The sequence below is a fragment of the Mustela lutreola genome, chromosome 1, assembly GCF_030435805.1.
Source record: "Mustela lutreola isolate mMusLut2 chromosome 1, mMusLut2.pri, whole genome shotgun sequence".
Lineage (NCBI taxonomy): Eukaryota > Metazoa > Chordata > Mammalia > Carnivora > Mustelidae > Mustela > Mustela lutreola.
The window spans coordinates 121,947,539-121,959,082 of record NC_081290.1 but is presented as its reverse complement, the minus strand read 5'-3'; the positions used below and the strand labels follow the sequence as shown (position 1 = coordinate 121,959,082).

Here is an 11,544-nt window from a genome sequence, read left to right as displayed (position 1 = left end):
AGAGGCCCATTATCGCAAAATTATGTTTTTGTTGGTATGTGAGTTTATTTCTAAAAATTGCTTCTTAACACATTACCTTTAGAACTTTCCCATTCTTTAGTTCTACTTAGGAAGAAAGGGATATTATCACCCAGGTGACTGGCTTGTTAAAGGAAGATACAACAAACCTTCCGTAAGTATTGTTGTCAGGTCTGGTTTGCCTCTAGAAATTTGGCAAGTATGTTGATACATGTTTTACATGTTTTCCCCTCTTCCTGGTTTCTTTAAGGGACAGAAGTGATTTAGGCGGGAATTGAATATGTCAGAGTACCTTATTCTTTCTTTTTTTTTTCTTCTTACTTGCTAACTAGGAAAGTTCACCAGCTTGATGATGGAGGAAAACAATGACTCCACCGAGAACCCCCAGCAAGGCCAAGGGCGAAACAATGCCATGAAGTGTGGGTGGCTGAGGAAGCAAGGAGGCTTTGTCAAGACTTGGCATACCCGCTGGTTTGTGCTCAAGGGAGACCAGCTCTATTATTTCAAAGATGAAGATGAAACGAAGCCCTTGGTAAGTAAGAAAAAATAAAAAGCCCTGTGGTCATAAACAAGCCAAGAGGTAGAGGGGTTTGCTAGAAATTGATGGAGTCTGAGGTCAACCTAATTTCCCTGGTCTCCTTCAGTTCATTGGCATCTTTCACACTTTTTCTCATTGTTTACTTTGGTTCAAGATGATGGATTTGCTAATTGAGGCCAAGAGGCAAAGCATACTTGTCTAATATTAATTTTGACTTTTACTAAGCTGGGAACAGGACGTCTGAGTCCCTCAGGCACACTTAGTTTATGAGAAATTTTAATGGACATCTGCTAGAAGCTATATATTGTAGCCAAAACATCTTTCCTTTTCTCACAAGTCAGTTACCAGCATAGATTTGAAGGAAAACTAGAAACACAACTTTCAGTAATTTTTGAGATACCTTCAGCATCAGTTCCCAGGGGGCTTCTTTCCACCTTAACTCATGTAAAATATAGATATGGTGCTAAATGGAACAACATTGATATATCCAATCAGCATACATAATACACTCTTCTGGGGATCGTTGTTGTGTCCTTTGTGGTTCCTTAGCAGTCTTGTATTTGCTTATTCACTTAACATTTTCTCAGCCACAAATCTCTAGGCTGCAATGAGAAAGAGGAAAAAACAAAAAGAAAGAAAAAACTCAAAACTCTAGCTTTTTCTGTAGCCACAACCATCTTTCCTAGCTGGGATCATCAGTTGGTGGAGGGAGGTGCCTCCCTGAGGTATCCCCAGTGTGTTTTCCCTTCATCTAGAGCTATAGGATATATAAATGAAAGAAGAAACATTATAGATCAAATGATATAGACATCCCCAACAGTATGTTTTTGAGGCTATTTCCCTTGTGTTAAAGTTCAAGAACTTAATTAGGAATTTGGATCAGGGCTTTGTTTTAGTATTTTACATTTTCAGACATAATTTTACAAAATTCTCATTTGTCCAGCTGAATTATAAAATAGCAACAAATGCACATTCTATAAATATTTTTGATTTTTTTGAAATATTTTTTAAGCATTTATTTACCAGGGCCAGGCATTAGATTACAAACTTATGTACATTATATTACGAACTGCTTAAAATAATCTTATGAGATAGGATTATCCCCATTTATGCATGAAGAAACCAAGGTTTAAGAATAATATGCATTACTCCAAATTAGACAGTGGTGCCATGATTTGCCTCCAGGTAAGTCCAAATCCTTAGCCAAAGACCTCATAAATAAATTAATAAGAATATCCCATAAGAAGAATTAGTAAAAATATCATGACAGTTATGGTGCATTTCCATACCAGTTCTTGCATTCCTTGTAGAAAACCAGTGGGGAATGTGGAGATTAACCATTACAGATGAAGAAATTGTGGCTTAGTGATATGAAGCAATGTGACCAAGATTGTATGGGCATTAGAAGCAAAGCTGTAGTCTTTTTTCTTTTGTCCTACACTCTAGGGTTCTTTTCTCATTGTACCTTTTTTTATACTATAGATTTTTTTATACTATAAATTACATTATGGTATCATCTTGAATATAAAATCGTGTTTATTAAACTCAGAAAGGGATCAGGTTGATGTGAGAAAACAGAATATGGAGGATCCAATATGGGGACTTTGATATGGAGAAACACATGGAATAAAATGGAATTATGAGTAAGATCCAATGTTTTATCCCAGGGAGTCTTATTCTTTTTTTTTTTTTTTTTTAAGATTTTATTTATTTATTTGACACAGAGAGAGAGATCACAAGTAGGCAGAGAGGCAGGCAGAGAGAGAGAAGGGGGGGAAGCAGGCTTCCTGCCAAGCAGAGAGCCTGATGCGGGGCTCAATCCCAGGAACCTGAGATCATGACTTGAGCTGAAGGCAGAGGCTTTAACCCACTGAGCCACCCAGGTGCCCCCCAGGGAGTCTTATTCTGATACAGTCTGGCCACAATGGATACCATTTGAATGATTAATTAGGTAGGACCAAGGACCTAAATGGGGGATAAGGAGAGCAGGGGATTCAGGAGCTGAGTGAGTGAAGATACGAAAGAAGATCAATAAATGCTCTGACTCTTTGATGAGTTTAGTGTATCTTCTAGTAATGACTGTGGGATAGCTTGGATTAGGCCCAAGCTCAATGTTTCTAAAATCAGAGAATTTGCAGATGTCAGAGAATATGCATATGAACCCCAGTTTGAGGAACTCTGACCTAAGCTGCTCAAAGAGGATTTTATCAACCTTGGCTGTTATTTTAATTTCTCTGCGTAGTTTCTCAGAAGGCCTACAGAGTTAAGGATGGTCTTCAGGGCAATGTAATTATTTTGCTAACAAATTGGAAATATAAATAAGGAAATGCAAAAATTCTCGTTAATTCAAATGAAAATTTCCTCAAAATAAAAATCACTTTAGTTGGTAATATTTCTAAGATAAGTTGTATTTTGATATCATTATGTTACTATTGTTTCAAACTTGTACTAACTAAAATTAACAAAATAAAGTTTAAATTGATGAGAAAGTACTCATTTTTATACAAACCAGAGATAGGCTATTTCCCCAAAAAAAGCTTCTTAATTTTTCTTCCCAAATATCATTTGTTAATAAAATGATATTAAGTCAAAATTTAGGGGAGGGGCGCCTGCATGGCTCAGCAGCACGCCTGGTTAAGCGTCAGGCTCTTGATTTATGCTCAAGTCATGATCTCAGCCTTGTGAGATTGAACCCTGTGACAGGCTGTGTGCTGGGTATGAAATCTGCTTAAGATTCTCTCTCTCCCTTTCACTCTGCCCCCGCCAAATGGGGGTGAATAAATTTGAATTATTATTTTTGTTTATCGTCTTTCATAGCAGTTCAAGAACTAGGAATTTTGACACTATGTCTTTTAATCGTTTACACTAGTGTTCAAATACATGCACAAAGAATCAGATAAAAACTGACAATTTCTGTAGTAGAGGGCACTTAGTATTTTTAAGGACCATCAATTTGCTTGTGAATGGCCAATTCCTTACTTAAAAGTAAGGGTGTCTGGGTAGCTCAGTCAGGTGAGAATCCAGCTTTTGATCTCAGCTCAGGCCTTGATCTCAGGATCGTGTGTTCAAGTCCTGTGTTGTGTGAGCCTACATTTAAAAAAAAGAAAGAAAGAAAAGAAAAAAAGTAATTTTTTAAAGTGAAGGTAGATGCCTGGCACATTGTAAGTTCTGAAGCATATTTTTGAATGAGATAGTGAGTAAATCAATGAAGAGTATCTGTGGCCATGAAGGGCAGAGTTATTACCAGGTGCTGTGAGTAGTATTGACTATTCTCAACCTCATATAACCTCAACATAACTTAATATATCAAATTATAATTAATTCATGATAACAAAGTTTAAATCACATTAAGTAAATCGCTTTTATTTATTTATTTTTTACATTTTATTTATTTATTTGACAGATCACAAATAGGCAGAGAGGCAGGCAGAGAGAGAGAGGAGGAAGCAGGCTCCCCACTGAGCAGAAAGCTCCATGTGGGGCTTGATCCCAGGACCCTGGGATCATGACCTGAGCCGAAGGCAGAGGCTTTACCCCACTGAGCGACCCAGGCGCCCCAAGTAAATCTCTTTTAAAGAATCACCTCAGTGAAGAGCAATTGAACATCTTGAAAAATGTTAAAACTGGAAAGAATTTAGTTGTTATAAATCCCTTCCTTTTACAGATGGATTGTGTGTGTGTGTGTGTGTGTGTGTGTGTGTACGTGCAGGAGTGTGTATGTGTGTGGTGTATTGGCCATGGGATAATGTTAATGACCGGCAGGTGAGGAACTAAAAGCCAGATTTCCTTGTTCTTGATCCAGTCTTCCCTCAGTTTCACTTTTTGCCTGCTCACAAATTCTTAGCTTTTCTTTAGATTTTCTTTCCATCAGAACTCCTTCTTGCTTGTTTATTTTCAATATTGGTGCTTTCAAGCATAAGAATGCCCTTGGCTTGAATATATTTTGATGAGGGTTATTTCATTATTACTGGAAGGAACTTAACTAATGAAAAAATTCACCCTTTTAAGTATTCCTAACCAACTAAAAGTTTTCAATAAACATAATCTGGATTTGTTTTTCTCTCTCTTGGAAGGCATTTATAAAAGGAGAGTATTAACACCCTTGAAATGTGTGTTTCTCCTCCCCTAGAAAAAGGGTTTCAATTTATCTTAGTGAAACTTTTACAGAGCTTCCCCTCAACTCAATAGAGTCAAACTCCATATTATCCTTGTTTTTAAAAAACACACATCTGTTGGGAGACACAGGTAAGCAAAATTCTGATGGGGACAGATAATCATGTAAGCACTGGATGCTCTTAATGATACAATTAATGTCAAACAGTGAGTGAGGATTCTGTGAAGGGGGGTTGAGGAAGGAGACACAAAGCAAGAGGTGAATGTTACCTGGGGTGCTGAAGGTTGGGGGAGTGCTCCAGGTAGTTAAACTGAGAAAAGAATTCAGAGCAGAGGAAAGACATAGAGTTGTAAAATACACCTCAATAGATAGCTTCATTTTGTGAGAGTGGAGAAATGACAAGAAATGGGGTTTGAGTGATAGGTGGGGCCACAACAACAAGGGGTGCATATGTTGTACAAAGACAACTATTCTTTGTTATGTGATGGGAAGCTATATCCAGGACTCCTATGCTACTCAAGTTGCAAAGCTCCATTAACTTGTTAGAAAAGAATAATGGCAGCCATGTTTAAAAATGTATTAGTTTGCGCAGATGGCCATAACAAAAAGGTGGCTTCAAGAACAGAAACTTATTTTCTCATAGTTCTGGAGGCTGGAAGACCAAGACCAAGTTTGGTCTTTGGTGGAGCCTCTCTTCCTGGCTTTTAGATAGCTGCTTTCCCTGTATGTCCTCTCATAGGACATTGCCTTGTGTATAGGAGTGTAAGAGAGCTCTGGTATCTCTTCTCCTCTTCTAAGGATGAGAGACTTATTGGATCCTGGCCCTTCCCTTATAACCTCATTTAACTTTAATCATCTCCAAATATAATTACATGGAGGTAAGGGGTAGGACTTCAATATGTGAATTTGAGGGGGGACACTTCAGTCCATAATATCTAATATGTTGCAAACCTCTGTTAATGAATATAATTTTTTCAATTAGGTTTTTCTTTTATCTACACCTTCACCTTTCATCCCTACTAGGACTTAATATATCTGATTTAGTGCATTATATACTTAATTATTTGAACCCACTATTGGTGTCTTACATTTTTATTCAAATTGCACCTTGCCTTCTAAATGTTCTACGACCTGCACAAGTTTGAAAACATAGAAAGTCTCACTGTAACTTTTCTTGTATTTTCTTTTTGAGCAAAAGGCAAAATACCTATAAATTCTCCTCTCTCTGGAGACAGTGCCTGATTTGTAAACAAGACTTCCCACCCCCTGATCAGGGTCCTCAGGCAATACATTAGAGGTATACCTCAAAATAGAACTATTTCATGTTTAAAATAAATCAAACTAAAGTTCTTTGTATCCTATAATTTTTAAAATGGGAGAAATGTTAGTCCATTTAGGGCAAAGCTTTCTCTTCAAATCGTTTTCTACAGTATTGCACTCATACAGATACTGATTTTACTCAGAACAGATTTTAAAAATAAAGTTAAGATGTGCCTAGCTGTCTCAGTTGGTCCTGAGGTCACACATTGGGTCCCACATTGAGTGTAGAGATTACTTGAAAAAAATGGTATTCCTAAAAAATAAAGTTGATTTTGGTTGTTTTCAAATAAAAACAACAATAAAACACAGAAAAATATTGTGTGTAGCCAATTTTAAAGAATGAATTAATATACCCATAGTTATTATAACATTTTATAAGTACTTTAGTTTTCCAGTTTTTAGGTTATATTTTTTCTTCTTTTATCTTTGAAATTAATTCCCACTTGTATATGAAAAAAAGTTAAAACTATACTGTGTGGAGAATCTGAGAAAAAGAAAATTTCTTCCATCAACCCTGAACACCCCTAACTCCTTTGAATAACTATTTAAAACGGTTTAAAAACAGATTTACAACAAGTTTGGCAACAGTATCTGTTTGACCATCTTTCACTAATGATAATGACAAAAGACTGTGACCTTAATTACAGATATTGTAGCATGAGGGCAGCAGCTGAGTCAGAGATAAAGTATCATCGTTGTATTTATTCTAAATATAAGGCAGTTGTGTAGATTTTGAAAATGAATCCAGTGATGAATTCTAGTGCTTTTTTGAAACCATCTGTTTTACTTCCATCATAAAGTATATCATTCCCTGAATAATAGCTAAGGTTCTAGTTTGGTGATACTTGTGAGTATTTTTGACATACCTGGGGTATTAGAATTTGTTAAGCAGTGATTTTTTTTTTTTTTTTTAATGGCACAGCTGCTTTTTTTTTTTTTTTTTTTTTTTTAAGACTTTATTTATTTGAGAGAGAAAGAGAGAACATGAGCAGGGGATAGAGGGAGAAACAAACTCCCGCTGAGCAAGAAGTCCAACATGGGGCTCAGTCCCAGGACCCTGAGATCATGACCTGAGCCAAAGGCAGACACTTAATCAACTGAGCCACCCAGGCATCCCAAGCAGTAATTTTTAGAAGCCAGCCTGAGAAACTCCTGATGAAATGACTAAGATCCAAACAGACACCAACCCAATTAATCTAGTCTAGATTGTCTAGAACAGACATTGATCTGATTGTGTGGAGAGGGTTCTTTTCTGGACATGATGAAGATGACATTATATAAACACTGAATTTTCTTAACTTATAGAGAATAAAGTGATTTTGAGTGAATTATAGTCTGAGGGTTGACCTCTAACGGTGCAAGAATTGATTACTGATTTAAGAGTAAGCTCTGATTTTACATATTTAATGAAACTTGTGAGTTAATGAAATCAAGAAATCTCTAAGGCACTTGGTTGGGAGTGGAGATTATGCTAAGTGAAATAAGTCAAACAGAGAAAGTCAATTATCGAATGGTTTCACTTATTTGCGCAGCATAAGAAATAGCATGGAGGACATTAGGAGAAGGGAAAGATAGAGGGGGAGAAATCAGAGTGGGAGAAGAACCATGAGAAACTATGGACTCTGGGAAACAGAAAGTTTTAGAAGGGAGGGGTGGGGAGATGGGTTAGCCCAGTGATGGGTATTAAGCAGGGCATGGATTGCATGGAGCCCTGGGTGTTATATGCAAACAGTGAATCATGGAACACTACATCAAAAACTAATAATGCACTGTATGGCGACTAACATAACACAATAAAAATGAATAAATAAATAAATAAATAAATAAATAAAATATATGAGCAAGAAGAAGACAAAACCCTAATTAAGTGTTTAAGGTAATATTAGGAACCTTGAAACTTGGATTTCACCCTTAAAATCACAAACTGACCCTCTATATAGCAACTGAATCTCTTGGTATTTAAAAAGATCTATAAGATGGTGTTGTGTGTCACCATAAATTTTATGGGAAATCTTAGCTCATTCCTAGAAATGATTATATCAAGAGATGATGTTATTAATACAAAATATTATTTTATTCTGTTTTTCATTGAAGTTTTTTTTTTAATTGTTTACTTCTATGCAGCTATTTCAGAGTGGTTAAGAATATAGACTTTGAGTCAGGTTTTTTGGAATTGAATCTTGACTCAGCCAGATATTAATTATGATACACTGAGTAGTGAGTAATCTGGTTTAAGCTTCAATTTACTAATCTGTGCAATGAGATGATAATAGTACCTATGTCATAATATTGTTAAGAGGATTGAATTAACTAATTTATGTAAATGATCTTAGAAAGCGGTAGCACATAGTAAGCATAAAATACATGTTAGCTTTTTATATTAGCATGACAAAAAGATCTTATTTAAGATACTTATTCTACTTGTTCATTTACTTGATTTTTTAAAAAAATCATCACATACATTTCTAATGTGCCTCTAGTTATGCTAGTTTCCAGGAAATACAAAGGTAATATAACCAATTCTGTAACCAATATATTTCTTCTCCTCCTCCAAAAAAATAATTTTAAAAAGAAGCAGCTTCTTTCTCAGGTAGAAAGTCCAAAGAGATTCCAGGTAAGTGAGGAGGAGATCTTCTTGGTCTGCTCCAAATAAGTGTTTAGAAACCTAGGCTGCCAGAGATTTTATAATTTTAACTTCTGGCTTCTAAATTCCCCATGAGGTCATTCCTTTCCCTGTCAAATAGAAGGCAGATATAAAAGGGAGTATTGCATAGAACGTTGGGCTGGACCAGGTGTAGTGAGTGAACTTCTGTTCACATTCCATTAGCTAGAACTGAGTCACATGACCAAACCCAGGTGCAAAGGGGGCTGATCTTGTAGCCCAGCTTTATGCTGGGAGCTGAGAAGAACATGGGTATTGAAAAAGAGCAGTCCCTGCCACAGGTGATGTAATAATATGAAGCATCATGAATTCAGGGCTAAATTCCAGTGGCTATTACAGATTACTGCAGTCACTATACAATATAATAACTATTTACTTTTGGAGGTCATAGGAGGGACACCTATTACCACTTCAAGATTCAGGGAGAGGTTTTCAAAAGAATGTATGTTGAACTGAGAATTGAAAGATGATACAGCTTTATTACAAGCTGTTGGGGTGGTATATATGGCACAATAAAAGGTGAAGGCCATGGCACTTTGGTAGATGGTTGGGAAGTATGTTATGGGCAAGGGAGAAAAGCAGACAAGAAGTCATGAGAGATACAATTTGGAGAGGTACATACAGACAAGCAAGCCGTGTTAAGGACACTGTGTTAATAGATTTTGTCCTGAGATCTTCCGTTTCCCCTGCTTTTACGTGCCTGTCTTCCATGGTTTATTGAATTTAGAGCTAAAGAGTGAACATAGGGCTCATTCTAGATGTAGCTCATTGTGAAGGAATCCAGAGTACCACCTAACCAAAAAGTCTTCCTCTGACAGTTCTGCAACTCTGTCTGGGGTTTCTGTAATTGGCTATTTTGTATTATGACATAATCTCTAGAAAAATGATGGGTAAGTAAAACACTACAGGTAAGCACTTGACCTTCTGTCATACATTATTACCTCAGCATGAATTGTGTATACCCATCAGGTCATTTTTGACTGTAGACAGAAGGATTGAGAAAATCTGTTGCTGCTGAAGGGGACACTTGTGGTGAAGAGCAGCAGGTAGTGTCTTGGACAAACGTAAAGATTGTTGGGGTACCTGGGTGCCACAGTCAGTTAAGTGTCTGACTCTTGATTTTGGCTCAGGTCATGATCTCAGGGTCCTGGGATTGAGTCCTGCAGTGGACTCTATGCTCAGCCTGGAGTCTGTTTATACCTCTCCCTTGGCTCCTCCCTCCTGTTCTCTCTCGAATAAATAAATAAAATCTTAAAAAAAAAAACCCACAAACAAACCCTTGAGATTGATGGGTGGGACATGGTAGCCAGTGAGAACAGAGTTATGAGATTTCATCCTCGTAATTTTCTCTAGAATTGACTTTGTACAATATGGGCATTTCCCTAGAAAGCAGCTGAAGGCAGCTGTTTTGTGTAGATTATCGAGTCAGACTGCCTGGGGTCAGATCAGACTCCATCACTAGCTATAAGCCTTAGGTAAATTTGTTTTTACTTACTTCATTAAATTATTAATCAGTTAACTATAAGTGATAGATAATACCTACATCACAGGGTAGTTGTTAGCATATCTGAAATGATTCTAGAATACTCTTTTTTTCTAGAATACTTACAGGACCTGACTAAATATTAAGTATTGTTGTTAGAATCATCATCACCATCATCATTTTTTTTCCATCATTGTCTATCAGGATACCCTGTCAGTATCTATAATATTTACTTTATTACTTGAATAATGAAGAAAATAATAGATGGTCAGTTCATATAAGTAATGCTAACTTCAGAGCAGAAGATAACTATTTTTACTTGTGACCTGTGCTGTCAAAACACTGAACTCACAGGGAAAGATTCTCAAAAAACAATGCTCACCTCTGTAGGATGTCGTTTCTCTTTGTTTAAATTACTTTGGGGGCTCCTTCAGAGCTTATCAAAATGATTATGATAGCAAAGGAGACTTGAAGGATTTTCTTTGAGAACTGGACCACCCCAGAGAGAAGCAGCCCTGGTTTTCTTATCTTATTCCTCAACCCCAGTTGGAGAGTGAATTACTGGAACTGAATCCCTTGAGTTCTGCTTCTAACATTTAATCATATTGACTGAAGCCTTTTGTATTTGGGATGCAATTCAATATATGGAACCAGATAGTCTGTATATAGATTATCTCATTAGCATAAACCTAGGCATATTTCCACTCTCTCAATTAGTGGAGAAGAGAATTTGGGGGAAAAATGAATAGGTGAAAATGTGGTTTGAACATTTACATTTATAGTGCTTAGAGTAATGTATTTTAAAAGGTGACTTTTTCCTCCCCTGATATATGGAGCATTTCACAGCCATTTGCTAGTTATTTTCTCTTAAGTTTCTTTCAGGAACTCAGTCTTCCTGTCCTTTCTTTTTTACCATTGTCTTGCCTAGTTCCAGCTAATCTCTAATTTTCTAGCACTATTACCATATGTTTGTTCATTCAGTGAATATTTATCAATTGTAAAATACATAAATTATTCTTTATAATACATTTTGACTGTCTTTATGAGAAAGCAATGCCAGAGGCATGTATTGGTATTCTCACTTTCTGAATTTTGACTTCTTTCCCTTAGCATAATATTTTTCAAGATTGACCTGTGTCTAGCATGTATCAGTAGTTCATTTCTTTATATGGCTGAATAATATTCCATTATATCTATATGTCACATTTTCTTTATCATTTTTTCGTTGATGGACGTTTGGGTTGTTTCCACTTGGAGACTATTATGAATAATGCCACTATGAGTACTTATGTACAAGGTTTTGCGTGGATGTATGTTTTCATTTCTCTTGATTATTTATGTAGGAGTAAAATTGATGGTTTATATGGTAACCACGTTTAAACTTTTGAGAAACTATGCCAGTCATTTAA

At 36.3% G+C, this 11,544-nt stretch overlaps 1 protein-coding gene across 1 annotated transcript in view; it reads left to right on the top strand.

Moving 5' to 3' along the window:
- Positions 1–352: 352 nt before the first annotated feature.
- ARHGAP24 (Rho GTPase activating protein 24) overlaps positions 353–11,544 on the top strand; it is a 421,803-nt gene continuing 410,611 nt past the window's right edge. Inside the window, exon 1 of the mRNA XM_059173409.1 lies at positions 353–550. Within this exon, the coding sequence (XP_059029392.1) occupies positions 368–550 (183 nt within the window). The 5' untranslated portion in view covers positions 353–367. The remainder of the gene's footprint in view (positions 551–11,544) is intronic.